Source organism: Lepisosteus platostomus, chromosome 11 (assembly GCF_059453375.1).
Source record: "Lepisosteus platostomus isolate fLepPlt1 chromosome 11, fLepPlt1.hap1, whole genome shotgun sequence".
In the NCBI taxonomy this organism is placed as follows: Eukaryota; Metazoa; Chordata; class Actinopteri; order Semionotiformes; family Lepisosteidae; genus Lepisosteus; species Lepisosteus platostomus.
In genome coordinates this window covers 31,675,868-31,699,599 of record NC_142621.1, presented here as the reverse complement: position 1 = coordinate 31,699,599, position 23,732 = coordinate 31,675,868, and the positions used below count along the sequence as shown (strand labels likewise).

At 38.6% G+C, this 23,732-nt stretch overlaps 1 protein-coding gene across 1 annotated transcript in view; it reads right to left on the bottom strand.

The window, feature by feature from the left end:
- The window catches only part of ankrd13c (ankyrin repeat domain 13C), a 46,621-nt gene extending 24,652 nt beyond the window's left edge, over nt 1-21,969 (bottom strand). Inside the window, exons 1-3 of the mRNA XM_088599147.1 lie at nt 21,228-21,969; nt 15,360-15,401; nt 5,795-5,899 (exon numbers count right to left, since the gene is read on the bottom strand). Coding sequence (XP_088455273.1) covers nt 5,795-5,899; nt 15,360-15,401; nt 21,228-21,609 — 529 coding nt within the window. The 5' untranslated portion in view covers nt 21,610-21,969. The remainder of the gene's footprint in view (nt 1-5,794; nt 5,900-15,359; nt 15,402-21,227) is intronic.
- Between the last annotated feature and the right edge of the window lie 1,763 nt (nt 21,970-23,732).

Below are 23,732 nucleotides of genomic sequence, written 5' to 3'. Positions count from 1 at the left end.
TATAAGAGTCTATGATTAAACTCAAGGAGAATGACTGATCCAGAGCTTCTATTAACATAAGGCACCAGACACTGGGAATTTTATTTCTCAGACATCCAGCTATTCTGCTCACAGTATATTTGATATCTTTTGCTTTTATCCATTTGGACTGTTGAAATGTCAACCTAGGAGTCTGCAACTCAATTCCTTTGTGTTAGTGGAAGCTTTACAATGTATATCTCTTCAAATCACTTTCAATAAGTGCTTTATCCAATTCAGGGTCGCCGGGGAGCTAAATCCTATTCTAAGAAATCCTGGGAGCAAATCAGGACACATCTTATCAGCCTGTGGACACATCTTATCGCCAGCAGCCATATCACCCTGAACTCACAACTGACAACCCACTGAAGCTCAGCAGGTGTGAGTCTGGTCAATACCTGGATGGGGGACCTCCTGGGAAAGCTGCCGGAAGAGGTGTTAGTGAGGCCAGCAGGGGTCACTCTCCCTGTGGTCTATATGGGACCTAATGCCCCAGTATAGTGACGGGGACTCTATACTATAAAAGGCACCATCCTTCGGTGTAAAAGGTCCTGACTCTGTGGTCCTTAAAAATCTCAGTGCTAAACACTGTTCCGACCAGGATATTTCTCGTTTTGCCCTAATTTCTAAATTTCTCATTTCTAATCTGTTTTATTATACAAAGTGTTGCCATGTTACAATGAACAACGTTGTCACAAACATACCGTGTATGATATGACAATAAGCACAAATCAAGCCAACACAATCAGCAGTGTCTGGTAGTCTGGCCTCATTTATGATGCAGGACCTAACAAATTTTATTTTAATCAAATAGAAGAGCAATAAAAACAGATTTTAGCAGGTATAACCTTAATGACATGATCTCTCTCTTTGTGTGTAAACAGAAGCGAACAAATCTCAAATGAAAAAATAAAAGCTGCAGAAATTGAGACTGCTATAGTTTTTCAGTTGTCAACTTGTGATGGGTTCACATTGGAGACAGGGAACTGTATGGTATAATGCAGAAAATGTGAAAGAATTCTTGCTCAATTCTTGCTTTGTTCTGCCTGTTCAAAAATTCACTTCCAAAAATGGAGACAGCCAAGAGGATGCGTGCTTCAAAACACAACAGATACTATTCTATTTAAATTGGACAGAGTTACAGTAGCAGGCTCAAAAGGCATTTATAAAAGAACAAAGAGTGACAGCATCTGCCTATCCAAAAACAGTCATTAAAGACTTGGAGTTCACAGAACACGGCATCTGACGAAAATAACTTAAACAGTAATTGAAACAAAGGACTGAGACTCACTCATCCAGTATAGTAATGTAAAGTTAGACATAAACTCTTTCACTTTGAAAATGAAAATTTATTTTCAAGTTTGGAGAACGGATTATTCCATGTACTGTAGCTGATATATCTAAAGTTGATATTCCAAACCCAACAGAACAGATGTCATTCAGGGTGTCTTAATGAACAAAGGATTCAAGACAAAAAATATTAAAAGTGAAGGTATTCTTTTCTGACAGTACAAAGTATACTTCGGAGTCTTGAGTTCTTAATGTACCAAAATCTTCCCACACGTATCCTTCATCGCTGGAGTTCTTTAAAATAGATACCCTAAACATAAAGAGAGAAATGGACTTCCACTCTTATCACCTGATCTGAATCCAGGTGATTTTTCTTTCCTGTAGGGATACCTGAGGAATTTAAAGGCATCAGTTCAATAGAGGTGTTTTGGAATCTGACTGCACACTTACAGTATTTAACTGAAGGTTAAGCAGGACATATTTTAAGTCACTGTTATAATTTTTAAAGGTGTAAGATGCATCCTAACCCATAAAATATTAAACCTATGTGAGGCTGCCAGCTGAAAAAAAGAATACTCTCTGGTATGGACAACAAAACTGAACACCAGAAAGCCAGAGAACTGAAGGTGATGAGTTCGTTTTATGCAGCAACTTTTAAATCTAGAACCACTAATAGTGAAAAATTCTCAGCTTTTGCAAAGTTCTGAAATTTAAAATATATATATATATATTTGGATAAAGTTTTGACTATAAACACCGAATATATTGATTTTGAAAATTTCACCTTGTACACTTGAAAAGAGAAGTCTAAAGACTACAGAGAGAACAACTTTATTTTTCCCAGAATAATACTTGGAAGAAATCCAAGGCCAGTACACCACCGAAAGAATTCAATATGTCCCTTTGGCGCAATTCAATACTGTGAACAGGGAGAACAAAGCGTCAGCACAGCACACAAACTTTAGTTCATAAATTAAGAACAAAAAACTGTGTATTAGGATACCATTACAATATGTTTGTTGGAGAGACTGGTAGTAAACAATCATCTACATTACTGCTCTTGCCCAATGAAGAGGGCACTGCTAGCCTAAAAAGTATAACCCCCAAAAAAGTCAACAACACTGATGCTTTCACAGATATAATAGTTATCTCAACCAAGCATCACAGTTCAAATTAGGTTTAGCAGCTGATAAGTGTGAGGGGAAGGAAAAATGTTTCTCTGTAACAAGAGGAAAAATAAACAATTTCAGCAACTGCATTGTAAACGCAGGGCACTTTGCAAACTCAGCACATCACAGAAGACAGGAGCAGGTTCAGAGAGTTTCTTTGGGGAATTACTTATATTGACACAGCTGGTGAGAAAGAAGGTTTCATCTCCCTGTTAGGCCTTCATTTGGAACTTGCCTGCAGTGCAGTGTGTAACACTGAGCTCTGATATGGGTGCGCAACTGCGGTTGTGTGACATGGAACCAAAAAATACGAGAAGAGAGAAGACAACAGGGGGAAAAATATTGGAAAACAGGAAACAATGTAGATTAATTCAGTTCAATGTATGTTTTTTATTCAATTATAATTTCCCAATAATCCATCCATTTTCTAACCGCTTCATCCGCTACAAGGTCGTTTGGGAGCCGGAGCCTGTCCCAGCAAGCAACAGGCACAAGGCAGGGTACATCCTGGATGGGACACCAGTCCATCACAGGGCACACACACACACAAAGACACAGCAGGTTCAGTTCTCCCAGAAGCCAGTTAACCTACCGGCATACCTCTGGACTATGGAAGGAAACCCACATGAACACAAAGAAAACATACATACTCCACACAGATAGCACCCCAGAATTGAACCCAGGGCCCCAGCATAGCGAGGCAGCAATGCTACCTACTGCGCCGCCCTCAATTTCTCAATAATATCTTTTCAGATTTTATTGAACACGGATTCATCCTTAATGTGGAAGAACAGATTCCAGGTGAATTTCACTCGAGCGAAAAGAGGGGTTCCAGTTGTCACTCAAGAGGGGTGTGCCCCATCATTAAGAAGCAACCTGATACTTGGCTCAGGGCAGTAAGATAAGCTTTGCATTCTTTTAAACGCAGGTACTAAAGCAGAAGGGAATAACGAAAAAAAGCATGCAGAAGTGAGGCTGGGGAAATGTTTTTGTTTAACATTTGATTGGTAATTGGAAAATTAAAATGAGGAAATTTTTCAGTCCAAAAACACTTAAATGTACAATATTTAAATTAATGTATCTATCTTATATAATAATGCATCTTTAATCACAGAAGCAGTAGTTATTTTTTATTATCTGTTTAAATGTGAAGGCAAATGAAGAAAATGGAATACTAAAAAAAAGATCTATGTTAAAAATGTAGGAAGAGAAATTGTCAGGTCATAAAGAATTAACTGTGTGATACAGTTCGGAAAAACAAAAAGGAGAACTGTAAAATTTTACTTACAACAATCTTATGCTTATAAAATCCTGCTAGGATAATTTAATTTAAAATATGGCTTATTCAAAACTGCCTTACTGTCATGATTAAAATATTTTGAATAGTAAAATCAAGAAAATTCCAGTGTGGGCAACCACAAACACATTCCAGAAGCCAATCTTAAGTATTTTTAACCAAAACCAAAACTGAAACCTAACAAATCTAAAAATAAGATTAAAGAAAGTTTGAAATGTCATCATATTATAAAATGATGGAAAACAAATAAATTACATATTATTATATAGGGGTGTAACTGAAATTAAATGACATTTTATTATATATATAAATTCAAATGTAGTAGTGGATCCTTGTTAGTGTAAATACACAATATACAGTAACTATAATTCACCCAAAAGGCAGGTCCTAGATCAAAGATTAGCGTCTCTGTGACAACAATAAAACATCTAACTATGCTGCTGTTAGTAACTCAAGCAAGTTTTGATTTCACATTGGCTAACTAATGTGGAAATTTAAGATTTCTGAAGAACTTGTCAACACGTTCTAATCTTACATGTGAAACAAAGTGAAGGTTTTTGAAAGAACTTTAAGATATACATATTAATTAGGAGGTTAATTCAATAAAAAGGATACCCTTAGATAGTACCCCAATTCAATGTACTGTACTTTATCTGTTTCCTAACAGCTGAAAGGACAGGGATGGAACTCCCCATAAATTGATCAGCAGAGGAAGGCTCACAGTAGTGTACAGAATGCATAACCAAATAAATAAGAAATAGATGCAAAAAAGTCATTGTATCTATTTCATTTTGATAACAGGTTATAAAACGTTTTTCTCGCTCAGTCTCATTTTCATTCTCCAAAGGTTCGCCCTACAACTTTCTCTGTCACTAATCAGTAAACCAGCTGGATGCACTAAATATTGCATACTATTATTCTGAATGCCACATTCCTGCTATAGAGAATACACACCTGAGTAACTGCCAGAAATTCTATTATTGTGCTTTTTCACTCTTCTTATATTACTTAGTCATTAACAGAACAAAAGATCTTCTGGCATTTCAGTGCTTATGCACCTGGGACACTGGCTAATTCATGTTAAATTAAGGACATCTGTGCTTTGGTAAATACAGCGGCATGTTCACAACTCATCTGAATCACTGCCGAAACAAAACCCCAGATTCAAAACCAGAAGATCAAAAATGAGCTGAACTTCAAAAACATGTTTTACAATACAGTATATAAAACAAAAGCTCAGCACTTTTTTAGGAGAATGAGTTTTAATTTTGTGTAGTACATGCTGAAAGAGAATTATGTATTAACACTAAATGTTGTACAAAAAAGAAAGCTGTGTATCGTCATGCATGCCTGAAAAATAAAACCAGCCAAAGTTTAGCAGGACAAGAGCTACTCAGTGTATTAGCTGACTAGGGTGTTTCAGCCTGCATTGTAACACATTTAAGGACACCCAGAAATATTTGCTGATACCAACACTATTGAAATGGTAAACCCTGCTGTGCAAATGTCTGAGAACAAAGGGCATGTCTTTCAGCAAAGCTGTTACATGCAAACATTAAATCCAATGTAACAGTGCATCCAAAATGATGCACTTGTTTTCATATTTATTTTTCCCATGAGCAAAGTAAGACGGTCTAAAAACCTCTTTAAACGTGTTTTAAAGGAAGTGCCTGAGGAAAGCTGGGTTTTCACCGACAGTTTAGATCAAGGACAGGTCATGTCTCAGAAGGAATAAAATGAAACAAAAATGAATCTATGTGCATTACTGGTTTGATTGAGATATTATTGCAAAGAGGGAATTGGTTATATACTGTACCATTTTAACTCATCTTTCATAAACATTTCAGAGTTCTGCTTAACTGAAATACAAAGGCCAAACTGCTTTAACCTATTTCGTGTCTTCTATAAGTAGCAGAAATGGCTTCGTCTCCCTCGCTTGCAGCGTAATGACCATCGTTCAGCTGTGCCACTACCCCCCTGTGAGGATACAGGTGCTCCAGGAAGAGTTCAGTGTACTTACTCATTTGTCGGTCCCCATAGCTGATGGCTTCTGCAAGAGGACTCCATCCCTGAGCGTTTTTCACCTTGACAGGGGCATTGTGGGCTAGAAGTAAATGGGCACACTCTGCAAAGTACAGAAAAGGTACAGAGTTATTATAATAATAATAATAATAATTGCTTACACTTATATAGCACTTTTCTGGACACTCCACTCAAAGCGCTTTACAGGTAATGGGGACTCCCCTCCACCACCACCAATGTGCAGCATCCACCATTATTGTCGATCAGTTACTGTATCACAACATTCTAGAATACTCAAAAACATTAAAATGTCTTGAAGAGACGGGCTGCTACCCCGCAAGCTCCCATCCATTAGAAGCCAGTGTTCGCCTTTGTTTGGGAAACTAGATTAAAATCAACCTCATCAATGAACAGGACACACAACCCTCTTCCTCAAAATAACCCCTCATTAGGCCATTATAAAACTGGAAAGACATCATGTAACGGCACCATTTGTTTGGCACAGAGCAGACCTTCTGCAGGCCTCCCACTGCAATTCTGATTCACAAGTGCAAAAATACCTGACGGCAGATTATTCATCTGCTGCCTTTATTAATATTCCCTTCAGAGCAGCACGCTCTTGTGTTAAACATGATAACCATCGCCCGATTTCGGGAGGCATGATGCAAAGATTACGCTCGCAGGCTGTCATCTCGACAATGCTTGCGCTCAAACTGAACAAGCTGCACCATTTGCTGTGATAATGTTGGTTTTTTTGGACATCGCACATTCCAAGTTTCTGATTATTCACAAAAAAGAAGGCACTGTGCACAGTCTACGTACCTTTTCCTGAAATGAAACAAGAGTAAAAATACCACAAAATGGCAGCAGAGCCTACATACGTGAAATATGATTTCCCAGGTGAGCGAGGAGCTGGTGGAAATGCTGGAAGAAAACCAACTAGATCCAGTACCTTGCAAAAGTGCTGGATTCAGATCCCTGCACAGGTTTCACATTTTGTTTCTTTCAAGTCATGGCACTTTAAAGTAACAATTAATATCCATGCACGCAAACTACGCCATATATACAAAGTAAAAAACAAAAAGAAGAAAATAGATTATTAATACAAAAGTAAAATGGAAAAACCGTGTCATTATGCATAAGTGTTCAAATCCTTTACTGTGGCAAACCTAAATTAGGTGCAGAGATTACAATAAGAAACAACACAACTGAGTGGTATCCGTGCACAATAACAGCGGTTCAAATAATCTTACAATAAATGCACTCCTCTCTGTAAGGTTTCTCAGTCAGGTAGTGAATTTCCAGCAAAAATCCGTCTATGAAGACTAAGGAGTTTTCGAGACAACTTGGGGATAAAATAGTAGAAAAGCACTGATCAGTAAAGAAGTATTAAAAAAACATCAAAAACACAGAATTTCCCATTGAGCTCTGTGAAGTCGATAATTAAGTAGTGAAATGTGTATCATACCACGCAGAGACTGCCGAGATCTGGCTCTCTGTCCCCTAACTGAGCAGCTGGGTGAGGATGAAGTTGATTAGGGATGCAACTGTGAGGCCAACAGTGACTTTCAAAGAGCTACAGATTTCAATGGCGGAGATGGGAAAAATGTGCATCCCAGTCACTACACAAAGCAGGCCAATACGGCACAGTGGCAAATCCATCTCCGATCTGGCACGGTATTTACAACGAGGCACGTAAGTGGTACTCTACCCATATGGCAAATGTTTTGTTGTCAAACAAGGTAAAAGTGGAACTTTTTGCTCTAAGTGAAAACCATTAAATCACATGCAAACGTCAGGAAAAAAAGCATAAAACTGAAGACATCCATCTATTATTAAACCATTTTAATTTATACATCTTCATATTGCTTGAATAAATTAATTTCAATGTTTCTAATATCGGTAAAGTTAATGTTTTTGTAAAAGAAAGGTAAGTGCAAGACAAACACCTCTGCATGCTGTCTTCAATTAAAATTTTAAAGAGACAAAATGAAACAAGATTATGCGTCAAGAAAGTTTGAAGTTCTTCTTTCTGTACTGTCTAGGACTATAGCCACCCAGTGGATTTATCACTTTAACCTCAAGAAAAGTATAGAGGTTTGCTTGCAGGAGTAGACCCACTGCTTAGAACTGTATTGATAGTTTTGTGATACACACAACAAATGTCTAAGATGGGTAAAACTGAAAGCATGAGAGTAATGACTCCACTTCAAGTCCATTAAACTGTAGGATACGTTCTGGCCTAAAACTGTCTGTCTTCACCCCTTTACCTGGTTAGTAGCTATGTTTAAAAAAAAAAAAGAACATTATTATAATAATTATATTATTATACGATTATACAAACCATTGGACGTTTTACAGAAATAAAACACACATCAATATAAAGCACAGGGGACTCTTTCACGGAAAGTGGAAGTAAGCTTGGTACCAGAAGACCCATATATGTATCTGAATATTTTAAAATCATGGATATAGCACGGAAAAGGCATGCTTTCGATATTTCATTTGCACCTTGTGTAAGTATCACTTAATCTTACTTCCAGAAAAGTATATATTGAAGAAAATCTCTTTCGATTTTCATTCAAAAATACAAGGGGTGAATAAAACTAGAAAAGCCTGCTGCTTGAATGACAGCTTTCTGTTGTGCCACAAACAACAAATGCCACATATAGTAATCACATGCAAAAAGATAAAAGGCCTGCACTACACCATACTGTATCGGGTGACAGTAACCGTCTCCTCTTCCAAAGCCCTATCAATGTAACATTAGACAATCAAATGTGATACAGGCTATAACTAAGATCAGTTTTTCATAGATAATGTCTTGAACTTCTTTCTAAGTAGTACTCCAAATTAAAGGAAGCAGCATAACATAGCGTACAAGTCTGTGGTCTCGTTATCAGGTGGGTTGTGGGTTCAGTGCCCACCCCAGTTGCTCCAGTGTAGAAACTCCATGTTTCTGTGGAGTAATCCCTGTGATAGACCCGTGTCTCATCCGTTTTAATCACAGAATCTCTAATTCATTTAACAGCACAGAAACAAACATAAGCACCTAGCTGATGTGACTCGGGTATCGAAATTACCCACTTCTACTGATTTTAGTCAATTTTCAGTCCCAGTTTTACTTTATCCTATATCATCAGCAATATCTGCATTAAATAGAGTCAATAGTAAAACACTGTGATGAATGACTTTGGGAATATTTATTTTTATAACTGCAGAATGTACATCAAGTTACAATACTTCGATACCCAGGGGCACATTAACCTAATTAACCGAACTATGTGTAACTGGATACAGTAATGAGCAGCTGTTGAAATTAACAACATATCCCCCTTCTGGTCAGAGAACAACTGTCTTTTTATGGTTAAGTGATTGCTGCATAAAATCAGGCAAACAAATTCAAAGGAATATGCACTTATGTGTTGTATATTACTCTCACTTTTGTCATTTGGCTTTTATCCAAAGCCATATATAGACTTTACAAGTACATATTTTTACATGTGTGCCCCACAACTCATTTAAACAAATCGATCACAGGAATAATCTGGGTAAAGAATCCTTCTCAAGGGTGAAGCTTCTTTGTCCTACCTGGGATTTGAATCCACAGCCCCTTCTATTAGGAAGCCACAGCCCCAGTCACATTCTACAATATAATTATAGTAATATTTCTATTACACTGAATCAAATATAGATATGACAGATATATTTGATAATCCACAGGTCACTGACAGGAGCGTTTTACACAGAAGAACAGTAAGGTACTAGAAAACTCCGATTCAGCCATCTGCCATCAGCCATCTGAAAAAACAACATTAGGATGCTGATGCAAAAGACTTCTCTGAACAGTTGTTAAAGCCACACAGGTAGAAAATGAAATAAGCTCCAACATCTCCCAGTATCTGGTGCATTTATTGTATGATGGTATTTAGCAAAACAGCTTATATAACACTGAGCAGAATGGCTTATTGAATCTTTTTTGTCTAATCATGGCCCCAGGCTTGCTATAAATTCAGGGAAATTTCTCTACTTGGCTTTAAAAGAAATGCCAACACTCATTGTAGGGAAGGGCAAGACAGACTTACCAACAAAGAGTATGTATTATATTAAAATAAATACTGTTTTGCTGCTGGATGTGCAGTGACTGCAGATATTGCACAGGTCAAAAGCACGTGTTTTAGTGGAGGTCTTTCCCAAGGAGAAAGACAAAAATGCCACCTGTTGTATGTAGCGAACTTAAACTATGTTTTTACAACTAGCAACAAACACTATGCTCCGAGATTTTTTTTCATCCCAGTCTCTCACTGTAATGTAAACATTGCATTCCCCTGATAGTTTTAAAAAATATACATAGAAAATGGGAATATCCATTTATAAAGCAGATGGTTACAGAATGTCTCTAAAGGATCCCCTTTTTCAGTGAGTATGTGATAATGCAGAGACTTAGAATGCCATTTTATCATCAAGAGTAAGTTACAGATCTTGCTACACAAGAGTACCGATATAAAATAGGAGATGCGTATGAAAAGAAGACATTACAGAAGTTTTGTTGTGTTGCCTAACTTTTCCATCAAATGCAATCTGATATTTGAAGAGGTACATGATTGTGCAGGTGAAAAATAGAAACTAAACAGGACAAATTGAAGAAGAATTTTACAAACCACGGCAGAAACAGAGGACTTATGACAAATTGGGCAGATGGCAAGTATCGGCCCTACATTTCAAACCACTCTTTCAGTCGCCACTGGAATCCCAGAGGAGTCTCCCTGATCTTGTCACAATAATGGAGGGACAAATTAAAAAGCTCAATCTCATAACGGGCGACTTAATGAACCGCAGATGCAGAAACTTCATGCTTTAAAATGGGAGTGAAGCGCTCTCTCTTGCATGGTTTTACACTGAAGTATCGAGGCTGATGTGGGACAGGGTTTTCACAAGCTCAGGAATGAGTTCCACGTGTTTTTGGAAGAGAACCTCATTAAACTGCTCAGTGGTGACCTCCTAAAGGCAAGAAGAGAATCTTGTATTGCCGGACTTAAAGAGAAGTGACTTCACAACATATTACAATTATCTTTTATCACATAACAACGTCCCTATTGTTAAGAAAATACACTATTGCTAAACAAGTGCTTTATTGACGAATACTTGCTAAAACGAGTGATACATAAATATTTATAACCTATTTTTGTTAAGATTAACTCCAAAGGAGTAGCTTGTTGTTCTTTTCATTTTCCGCTTCCAGCTGTCTTAACTGTCTTAAGAGCATAATGTTGATTTATGAAATTTTATACAATTAAGGGTTTTGTTCTGCTTCTGTTAAGGCACACTCAGAAAGCATAGTATACATCACCAGAGAGCGTGATGCTCTTTTATTCTGTCTTTGATTGCACACGATATATTTACTCAGCTAGATGTTACTCAGCTAGATGTCTGATGAAGGCCTGGTCCATTCTCAAGGACCCCAGTCATCCCAGTCACAAACTGTTTTCCCTCCTACTGTCCGGTAAATGGTACCAAAGCATTTGGTCCAAGTCCAACAGACTACGGAACAGCTTCTACCTCCAGGCAATAAGACTGCTAAATAGCCAACCTGTAGCTCCTTAGCAAATCACCTGTAATGGCTACATGGACACACAATTCTCACTATATTCAGCATAACTGCACTACATGTATATATTGCATACACCATGGACACATAACAGCTCTACTCACATTGAGTTTTATTCAATTTCAAAAATGTAACCTCAATTTTTGTGATTTTTGTGTTTTTGTGAATTTTTGTGATTGTTGTGATTCTTGTCATTTTGTGAGCTCACAGAAAAAGACATTTCATTGGCAGCAACTACTGCTGCATGCCGTACTGTTGTGCATTTGATAAATAAACTTTGATTTGATTTGATAACTAACAATTTGTTCGGGAATAAATTTTGATTAGTTCAAGTCAAGATAATTGGTTCTGTGTACTATAGACATCTTGCTAATTTACCCATACACTGTATCTGTTGCCTTATATATTTAAATAGAAACGTTGGTGTAAAAAGGAAGTATTGGTAAATTCTACTTGTTGTTAACAAACACTTAATTTATGGTGCTAAACTCTACATCAGAGACGTACCCAAACTAAACTGGATTCTGTCCAGTTAAGAGCACTTGTAATGAACTGTAGACATTTACTTTTATTTTAATGGGGATTATATGTGGCTTTTACATGTTTTCACCTACAAACAGAAACTTTGGAATCAACTGTGCAATCGTGAAGGATGAGTATTTAAAGCCAGTCTGCCATTAAATTACAAGAAATACTAACTATAACTGGATAGGATCAATAAGCTTTCAATGCACAAATAAGAATGAAATAACTACAGCTTAATAAACCATATTTATGACACTTATAAAATTACTGAATATTAACATTGATGAAAATTATGTTTGCCAGTGATTAGCTCTATGACTTTAAGTGTTAAATTACAGTTAGGAAATGTCACAGTAAAAAGCGAATCATTTTCCCCAAATAATAATTTGAAAAGTTGTTCCCCGTTGCAAACAGGAGTTCCCTGCAAATTACTTCTTTCGATCATTTAATCATTTGTAGACAAATGATTTCTGTTTTATAAATTATGTATTTTGATGTATAAACATTCATAGAGGCTAAACAAATATTATGCATCAGGCAAATAAATATAACACTGAAAAACAGAGGTGTAGCTGACAATTAAATACCTCTGCAAAAGAACACGCGGTACATTAACAGTTGAATGCATTTCATATTTATTTAAAATAATATTTATTACTTTCCATTCACTGCTCTAGAGGTGTCTCGTAAAAAATTTAGGAAACTGCAAGCTTCACGCCCTAAATAATTCATCTCAAGTGGAAAAGGCCATGTCTCCAAACAATATATTTTATTTTACTGTTTTCATGTGGCCCTTTAAGTGCAGCCTTGTGCATTTGTTTAAGAGCTGTAATAGAAACAGGCCTGGTGCTAGTGTGGGGGGAATGCATTAACAAAAAGGCATTTCTGGCGTCTCCCTGCCCCCATAATGGCACAAGATGGAGCAGGGGGACCACCTCTATGGACACAAATCTCTTTGGCAGCCTCCCCCACCACTCAGTAATGCATCGGTCACCAACAAAACCTAGTGCCAGCCCTGAACAGATGTATCAGAACTCCCTGCTTTAAGCAAACAAAACACAAATCTCAGCTTTAACCAAACACGTCTTCAGTCAAACAATTAGATCAAACATTTCTTCAGTACAACTGATAATCTCTGATGTAGGGCCTTTCTAACTGAATGCAAAAACACTTAATACTAGCATTTTTTGTTTTGCCATTGTAGATCCTATCACAAATTCAAATCGTAAAACAAGATTTTAGAAATCTGCTCTGTGTTATTGGTGGGTGACCTCCAGGATGTCAGAAATTGTTAGGTTAGCATCACAACCCCGGTTCCCTTGTGGTTAGTCCTCTGATTAACAAATCTGTAAGGGCTATATACCCAAGTCAGTAAGAGCAACACTTAGCAGTGTGGAGCACTGGTTAGGGATCTGGACTCTTTAGCTGGAGGGCTGCGGGTTCAAATCCCAGGTGAGACACTGCTGTTATATGCTGAGCAACATACTTCACCTCATCTACTTCAGTAAAATATCCAGCTGTATAGTTGGGGCAAGTATAAGTTGATTTGAATAAATACACCTGTACACCAGCCAAATTAGTTACTATATGTTGCAGCGCAGAGCAGAAAATGGGATGTTGCTTCTTTAAAATTTGTAGGATGGGAGCTGTAGATGGTGTTTCTGAAACTTTAGCTTCAATACTAAGTATTCAAAACAGGTGGGGGAAAATGTACACATGCTCTGAGGGTTTAGATGGGGATGTGGAGGAAATCAATGCTTTGACTCATGTTATAAATACCACAGTTTTTGGATAGAAAATATTCTGGTTTTGCTCAAAATATTCCATGTACACATGGTGCACTGGTCATCCAGATTTACCAAAACCACAGCTCAAAGGATTTCCAGCCCAACGCCCATGTATAGCAGACATAGGCTTCCTTATATATGGGCTGGTTGGTTAGCTATCCTACCAGTCGCTGTTTCATTTAAGATCTTGACAAACCTGTACTTGACGCTAATCCATAAAAGCTTACAGAAAAATTCGAGCAAACAACTACTAGCTTTTAGCGATTTGAAAAGGAAGAGAATACAGCAATTAACATGAATGTGTTAAGGCACTGTTGTGCAGTAGTATTTAACTTCAAAGAAAGGACAATCCAATTTCAGTTTAATCACACTTCAAAGACGCCTAGAGTGATTTTGAAGCAGGTTTTTTGTTCCAACTTTTAAAAAGGCTTGTATTTGAAGACCAGGCTGCTAAACACCTCCATACTAAGCAGTGAAGACGTAAAATATAAAGTTCTGGGCACAAAAACGGAGGTCTTGCATTAATCAAGACAGCAGCTTTGCAAAACACTTAGAAAATCATCACCGTCCGGGACAGCTGTGACAGCTGTGAGTTGCAGGGTGATATAACTACATGCAAAATGAATGGATGGAGATCTTATCAACACATAGCAATAGTCTCTGCCTACACTAGCAACTCACAACTGGCAACCCACTGAAACTGAGCAGGAGTGAGCCTGGCCAGTACCTGGATGGGGGACCTCCTGGGAAAGCTGAGGTTGCTGCTGGAAGAGGTGTAAGTGGAATCAGTAGGAAGCACTCACCCTACGGGCCGTGTGTCCCCTAATGCCCCAGTATAGTGGTAGCAGATCGTGACTTGCTTGGAAGCCTACAAAACCGATCACAGTTCTCGCGTTCTCATTTTTACCTAAGATGGAGCTATGATCAGTGTTCCATTGATTCGTCAAGAAAATAAAAGTTGTTTACTGGTATCACATGTTATACAAGTTGAGTGTAATGCAGATCTAATTTTACACCTGAAAGTGTATTTATTCACAGCAATGCAGGGTGTTCCACTATTTATAGCAAAGCTTGGCCTCTGGTTATTTGTGAAGCTGAAATTGGATTACTGGTCTACATGCACAGCAAACAAAACAGAAGAACAAAAATTCCTGAATTGCAATGATAACAGAAACTGATCAAAGATTTCTGTCACTTTCATAGGCCAAATGAACAAGCTGAACAAGGACATACCACAGGGTGCAATCTTTCTGAAAGCCTGAATAGATGGTTACAGTGAAAAGTGCACTGCAAAAGCCTTTTGTGGAACTGCACAGATAAAACTGCAGTTCACCTGTATCATCATAAAGCTTTAAAAGTGATAAAAGCTTAGAGGTCTGCTTACTCTAAAACATTGCTCAGAGATCTGAAAGCTCTCGTTTTCAATTTCAGAATTAGATGATTCAGTGTTTAGTATTTATAAACAGGTTAGATACAATATGTACAATACTTATAACATTTAGTCTATTTATAAATAGCAAAGAAAAGTAATTGTTCCTTTCAAAACTAAAAAAATCCAAAGTTTTTAATATACGAATGATAAATGTATGTACGGTTAACTGAATGAAAGATTTATCAAAGGTTAACACGCAATTTTTACTCACCTTTGTGTCCCAGCATTACAGCAAGGTGTAGAGGTGTGTTTCCTGAAGACAAAACAAAACATAAATTAGGCCCATGTTTCAAAATGGTCAAAAAACGAGATGGAGAATCAAAGTACACAATGTCACAAACTGCAGGAGAGTAACAGCACTTGATAGTGAGGCAACATACAGTATACTGAACAAAACAAATGAAAAAGGATATTATGAGGCAATGTCTGAACTACAGCTTCCTTTTTAAATTATATTTTCTTGGTACTTGTGATTGAATTGTACTTAATTAGTAGTATCTTTAATCATTTGCAAAGATCCAATTAAGCATTTTAGTAAATATTGAAATATTTATGAACACATAGGTGAAACTGAAAGATGTAGAATGTGAAACCATTCACATGATACAATGAACATAAGGTGAATGTGCTCAGGCCTCACTGCGGAAAAATCCATAATGAAAATGAAATGTTTGCATTCTCGTATTATTTGAACCCATTTTCCAGCTTCCTCATAACTTCTGAGCTACACAGAATGCAATACAGCTGACAGAATAAAACATGCCTAATTCTCATGATAGAAAAATCACACTACAGTCGAAACCACATTCAGGCTGGGAAATCTTTAAAATTACAGTTTGTAAGTATCATTTAATTAAGAAAGAACAGACAACAGAAAAATACTACAAGAAACAAGAACAGGTGAAGGTATAACGCATCTAGTGTCCTAATGAATACCCCCAAAGGAGATCTGTTTCCCATGGAAAATACTAAATGCAGTGTGCGCATTACAGAAGTAACATAGCCCTGACAGAATAACTCATTCCACCTTAGCAAGAAAACATCTGGGCACTATGATAGGTAGTCATCATGGATATAGCTGCTCAGAAGCTTTTGCTGATGAAGTAAAACAAACAGGATGGAGCAAAAACTTTTCAGAGGAGCTAAACCCTGTGGAGAGCTTTTTGTGCTGATATGTTTCTTACTGTTCTTAAAGGCACACCACTGACTCCTGTACTTGCAGCGCGGCAATTCTCAAAATCCGACCAGGATCATCACCCATCATGAACTTACGCTTTGCACTTAGTTCAGTTTTCTGCATCTGGACACCAGTGTGAACACCACAGTCATATTGCCAAAGACAAACTGAGCTGAGACCACTGGGTATGGAACGTTATCTAAACCTAAATGAAAACAAAATGAGGGAAAACAGAAACAGGGCTCCCTGGGACTACAATACTACAATAAATGTGTTATAATTTTAGAGATACTGGCAAACAGCAAATTCTTCGTTAAACAAAATATTGCCAAACAGATTAATATTGTAATTACTGCTAAGAGCTGAAAACAATGCAGGCACAAAGCAAAAAAAAAAAGAGCCAATTGCAATTCAAAATGAAAGACACGACACAAAATACACACACAATGTAAAAGGAGCTCAAGTACTGCTGTGTAAGCATAAGTGAACCCAGTTCCCTAAAAATAAAAATATATAAATTCCAATCCAGTTTCCAACGACCCCTGTACAGCTGAGCTAAATGTGAACAACTAGCATATTGACATTGTTTCAAACCAAATTAACTGAACCAGGCTCATTTGAAATGAACCCACTCGTTAATATACGCTAAAAAGGCTGTGAAATACGATTAGGGGTCATAGACTGCACATTCAATGTGCTTTTCTCATCAGTTTTTCACCTAATTCGGCTGTTCATTTCTCCCTCCAAATCTATTGGAAGGAATTATCCTTCAAATCCATTTGGTGGAACGAAAGGCACACACTGGACACCTTGTGTTATTCACTTGGACCTCCTGACCAGAAATGAATGTTTTACCAGTAACGGCTGATCCAATGCCTGGACTGATATTCATCATACCTCTACAGAATACTGTACTGACTTCTCAGCGTGAGCAAAGAAAGCCTAACTCATGCAAGTTGAACTGAAGCAGTTTTTTCCCCCCAAACTGAGCAGCCAGCAATTGCATTGCTCTAATTCTGAAGTCAGGATGTTCAATTACAGTACTCTCATTGCAGCCTTGCAACACATTCTGTATTTTACTATTGACAGGTCACTGAGTGCATGTTGTTTCTTCAGCTTTCTATCAAACATTTAAATGATTTTAGAAATACTTTCTTTAAGGGTTACCATTTTCCTTCCTCTGACTGGTACATATTTGAGTGTTATTTCTTCAACTCTCTGCAACAGTATTCACAGCACTTTTGCATGCCTCGTATCTTGAGTCTAAAAACATCTCCGTCTGCAGATCGCCAACATATTTGGAGATAATGTGCTGGACTCAGCAGAGAACAATGTAGTAAATGAAAGCGGTCTTCAAACCTTCACGATTGCATGTCTGAATTTAAAAGACCCTCTTAGCATCAGAGCTGCATTTTCTTGGAACCGACACAAAAATGTTTTGCGGTCTGTGATTCGGGGCACTGTTAAATAAAGGGCTTTATAGTACAGTGACGAGAATGACAAGCTTGTCTTGTTGGAAGGAATTCTGTGTGTAGGCTGATCAGGGAGTCCAAAAGGATCCTCCTATGTGGTCTGATTGTTTTTCTCTAGTTATGTTGTCACATCTGTCTGCTGCCACATCCGATAGGTGCAGTACAGAGTTTTGCACGTGCCTACAAGAAGGAATAAACCTTCCTGGTTTTGTGCTTCCTTATTAATTTCCATGCCGCTGAAAAACATTTATTTTCGTTCTCCATTTCCTCTAGTGTTGTGCTCAGCTTTTTTTTTTATTTCATGTGATTGTTCCTGGTCCTGGTATGTTCTGGCTGTAACCTTAGATCTTGAAGCCCTCCTGTATGCCATAACTGGTGGAATTAGTCAGGATATATGGTATAGATAGTTGACGTGTCAATACTCCTGGCTCTCTTTATTTCTTACTAAGTTTTAATTAAGTCTTAGATTTCATAGCTTCCTTCAGAGCTCATTCAAGCCTCTTCTCTTTTCTCTCTCACTGAAGTCTGCTCTTAGCTTTACCCCTCCATCTGAAACCCTCTTCTGTCGAAAGCAGGATTAAACTGGAATTCTGATACTTCAGACCTGTTATTTAAAGAAGCCTGGTGCTCAGGTGATGCCTTATGTGAAGTAACACGCAGAAGACTGGTCTTGAACCTGCAACACTTTAACCTGTAGCACAATGTGGTTTGTTCATGCAAGTCAGAATGTTGTGTTGGGGATGCGGTTTCTTCATTTTCCTTTATTTTTCTTCTTTAAGGAGTTGGGGCAGATATGTTTTTTCATTTCCATATTCTGTTTTTATTTTTTTCCTTTGGGTTTTCTCTATTGTCTTACCAATGTACGGTAAACAGTGATCCATTTCTTTCATTTGATAGCCCAAGATGTCACATCTGGATCATTATTAATATTCTCCACCCTCTTTCATCAATAGTCCCTATTCTTCCTCCTCTTTTAAAATTGCTTTGACTTAATCCACAACATACATACATATTTTCTCACCTAAAAGGGATAACGTAGAGCCCTTTATTGAATTGTCTTCATATGAATAGATGCATGAATGATACCATCAGGAACAAATACAGAAATGTGCTGTGTATCTTGCAAGGTTTTTCATATAAAAAATCTAAACAAATTAATTCACTAAAGCATATCTACTGTATTGCACCCCATAAAATAAATACTAGTAATCAACATCAGGCATATACGTAATAGGAAGCTTTGTAGATAGCAGCTTCATCAGTATACATGTGTCAAGATATTCAAGTAGGTAACTGCGTGCCTGACCCCTGAAGTGGGCTACACAGCCGAAACCTTTTCTTTCTTTACTTCTCTTTACAGCATGGAATAAACCTTCACTTGTTCCTATGTGTCAGGATATGTGTCTTGACAGAGCTGTTAGTTTACAAAAAAACTCCTTTTATATTTTCCCAAAGCACCATCCACAAACCAGCTACTTGTTTTGTGGAAGTTCCACCAAGAGGAAATCATTATTTTTCATCTTAAATCATGCTTTAATTCTGATCGAAAAAGATGAACTGAGATGATGAGAAGCACTGCGCCTCTGCCGAGATGGATACTGGCAGTAAACGTGTAACACCGATCAGCAGCTCTTCATTATTCCTGCCAACGATCAGACCGTGTTGAATAACGGAACAGTTTTACCGATTTGTTCACAAGCACCATTTCTAGTTAGATTATGCGAACAGATGATCAGTATTACACATTTTCGCACAGGCATTGAGAACAGATCCTCTCAACAGTGAGATGTGTGATGGTGAATTTATAATTAACACCTTTCCTGTCAAAATCCTGGTGCACATGCGATTTGTGGGGACAGCAGCTCTAGACTCCAAACCACAGGACTTGTATGGCAGGTTGGATGCTATTTTCGTACACTTCACTAAGGTACTGTACTTCATCCACGGGGCTGCAATGCTCGGAAATATAAACTGGTACGCACTAGGCCATCGTTTGCAAATGAGAACTTGTTCTCAATTCACCCTACTGGTTAAGTAAGAGATTCAAATAAGAGTAATGACAAATGTCAGAGTCATTGTAGATAATGGTTGGGTTGCATGCAGGAAGAGATTTTCAGATGGAGAGGTTAATCCTAAACAACAAGGACAAAAACAGGACAAGGAGAAAAAAAAATAAGCCTCTTTTAATGCCACGCTGTAAAAACTAAAGACTGCTTGTTCTTGATCAATCCATGTTCTGATCCAAGCAATTCTGTTTCTTCTTGCGGCATGTAAACCAAAAGCACTTGGGACTGTAGTATCACTGCAACGCACATCTTTCTCAGGACGAAATATTCCCGGATATCAAGCTTGTTAAACAATCATTTAATGATTTGCACTTTTCTACAAGACAAAGGTGTCTGCAGGCCGCTGGCGTGATTGTGAAAATAACATTTTAGAGCAATTCAAATTGAGGAGGTTTTAGTGAAAAGTACTGGCAGGCATATCCACAAGTCAAAAAGAGACCGCTTGTTAAACACTCTTCTTATTTGCCCACATACCCAGGCTCAGAGAAAAGATAATTATGAAGCCAGGAGAGTCGTCTACCAACGTGCCTTCTAAAAAAAGGGGGCAGAAGACGTATTTCACAAAATGGCCATGCTTCTCCACGTAAAGAACGTTTACAAGACAGGAAAACCACCGTCAAAGCCTGAATTTGAGATTTGTACGCTTTTTATTGCATGTTTTAACAGCCCCTCGCCAACGCAGCATAACCACATTCACGTGGAAACAAACCGAAAGCAGAAAATATTTTTCAAATACAGCTACAGGCAAAGTGAACAGGAAACATTTTTCACATAAAACTGTAGTAGTATGCAGTGAACGAAATGGGACATGGGATTTATTTGTACTGTGGACACCACAATTGAGTCTGTACTCTGGAAGGTATATTTAACACAACTTCAGTCTACTAAAAGTGAAACGACTGAAAAACAGTAAAGGCAACCCGGGTACAACACATAAACAGCTGCATACAGAACTGTAACTTATATAGGAATAGGCCAAATCCCGCTATATGCCTACAGAAGGCAGGTTTCAGTTGTCCCACCAGAGACACGCGTTTCTTGCCATGCAGCCTGTCAACTTCAGTGGCTGTGAATCATCTGGGATGTGGAAAGCAAATCTCGGTGATGCTCCACAAGCCACAAATCTTTTACAGCGGGGGAGGGGGGTACCTGGCTGGTCTCCAAGTAACACTGCTGTCCCAAACACAAATGTCATCGCAGCGGTGCATGTCTCCGCTGTAGAAGTCGCAATTACAACGTCAGACAAACCCCGCGTCTAAATACGCCATGGACACGTACCTCAATATCGAGCACACAGCCGGACATAAAAAGTTCTCGTACATTTCAGCCTGACTTGAGAAGGCGACCCGAGTGGGTTCGCTTACCGTGGACATCCTTCTGAGCGATGTTCTGGGTCCTGATCAGGGACGACAGCCGACGCACGTCCCCCTTGAACACGCACTCGTGGACGGGGAAACCCTCCGTCGTCCGGGTTATGGGGTTCTTGTTGTTGTCATCGATAGTCCCCGTCGCCGTGTTAGTGTTCGCGTTTGCATTGATCTGAGATTGCTGATGCAGCTGCTGTGGCCCTGGAGCTTTGATCAGCTTGTGATTGCTAAAAATCTTATTGGCTTTGCCTCTGTTACTAGTCCGGGTAGTGGAGGAGGTGAACGTCCCGGCGGCGGCTTCCTCGTCGGGCTCCAGTAAATCCTCCTCTTTGCTTGGCTTGTGGTCCTTGCGCAGGGATCGTATCTTTTCGCCGGTCATTTTTCTTTAAATCTCAGAAAAACTCGCAGAGGGGGATGCTGATGCCAGGGATGGAGGGATAGGCGGAAAGTGTCGCTGGCGGTGGCGAGGATGCCAGCGGTAGATAGGCTGGGGAATGCCGAGACAAAAGCAGCAGTCCGCACAACATGAAAACACTAAATCCCCAAACTGTAACATACGGTAACGAAAACTGACAAGCCGCGCATACACACAGAAAACCGAGGACCCCCTAACCGCTCCACTCCGCTCCCTCAAACTATAACGTCCCTATGCTGGCTACTCCTGCAGGGTATATCCTCCGACTCCAGAGAAGACCCAACAGCCATCTTCCGCCTCTAATCTCGCGAGAGTGTCCAAGTGGGTTTCCAAGGCTCAAGCAGGATGTTAGATGATATCGCGATGTGTGGTTGTTTTTTCAACCTGTATGGAGTTACTGCAGTTAGGGTTTGAAAATAATTATTCGCTGTTTTGGATGCAGGAGATGTTTTTGGTAAAATAAACCTGTAGCAAACTGCGGTTGGTATGACAGATGGCAGAAAATATCTTCATTAAAAGCGGATCCCAATTTTGTTGTCTTAACGGAAAGTAATATATTTATGAAATGATGTACATGCGTAATTCAGATAAGGGGTACATTTTGGTGTTTTTCCATTAAATAAGGTTTCTGTATCCTTACGATGATAATCTGACTTTATCTGTATATCTTTTTTTTTGTTTTAGGTCTCGTATTTGTGCTGGGCGACTCAGTTTTTATAAGCAGATAACCTTTAAACCAACATAGTTATAACATCCACCCATTTTCTATGCGATTTATCCAATTGAGTCGCGGGAGACTATCCCGGCAAGCAACGGGCGCAAGGCAGGGTACACTCTGGACGGGACGGCAGTCCATCACATTGCACACAGACACAGACAAGCTGACACATCAGGACGAATTTTCCCAGATTACCACCACGTTATAGGAGTGTGGGAGGAAACCCACGTAAACATGAAGAGGCCGTGCAAACTCCACACGTATAACATCCATGGTCTGAAATCGAACCCGGGGCCCTAGCGCAGCGAGGCAGCAATGCTAACTACTGCACCACCCTCATCTTACAAAAATAATGTAAAAAATATAACGACAACATATCTTCGAGCTTTATACATTTCTAAATATCGTAAAGAATTTGAGTGGCACGGCGGCACACTGGTTACAGTATATGTACTTACACAGTTTCGCTGACTACACAATGTATTGTATTGGATAAGCCGTGGATACTTTTAATGTCCTTTCGCTGCCCTTTTATTTATTATAGCTCGTTAGAATTAATTTTTCCAGTATAAGGAACATTTTTTAGTTTAGCTGAAGAGCTCAAATTTCAAATTATTTGCATACTACCTTCGTCATACGGATGTTACTCACCAGCGAACACACCTATAGTTACTGATGAAAAAAAAAACATTAAAAAGTCAGTAGGATAATCGTGCAGCCTCTGGCAATACAATCATGGCATTCATGTTAAGAACAAGTCTATATCGTGCCAATTGCTATTTTCTGTCTCTTTCATCCCGTGAACTGCATTGAATTGCAATGAGGGTTGCAAAAGTCTCATTCTATCACACAAATACAGATTCAGATCTACGTTGCTGTTGAGGACAAGGCTATTTGCTTTAATACCACCTATTCTGAGGTCATTGTGCTGTGTTCCTCCAAGGTGTCAGTCTAGTTGTGATTGATTTAGATGATTTAGAATAAACTGCAGAAATCCGATATAAGACAGCAAAAGAACAACGACAGTCCATAGCAGTTCAAGACTGTTGTGGTTACAGCTTATATACCGTGCGCAGTTATTGTGCCATTTCAATTAATTTGTAAGACAATGTGCCCACTTGGTCTCTCATATTTGCGGAATCGTTGCGGTTACGCATTTCTTTAGAACTCATGAAGTAACAGTAACGAGAACCTTTCCTGTACTTCATCTAAATCTCGTCCTAGCCAAGTGGCACCCCCTATTGGTCAAAATGAAAAAACGCAGCCTCCAAACACGCAGTTTTAGTTACCCAGGCTCTTTGTCGTATCGATTTCGTGCAAAAAAAGAATCTCATTTGATCAATTCGAGTATAAAAAATGCATCTATTCA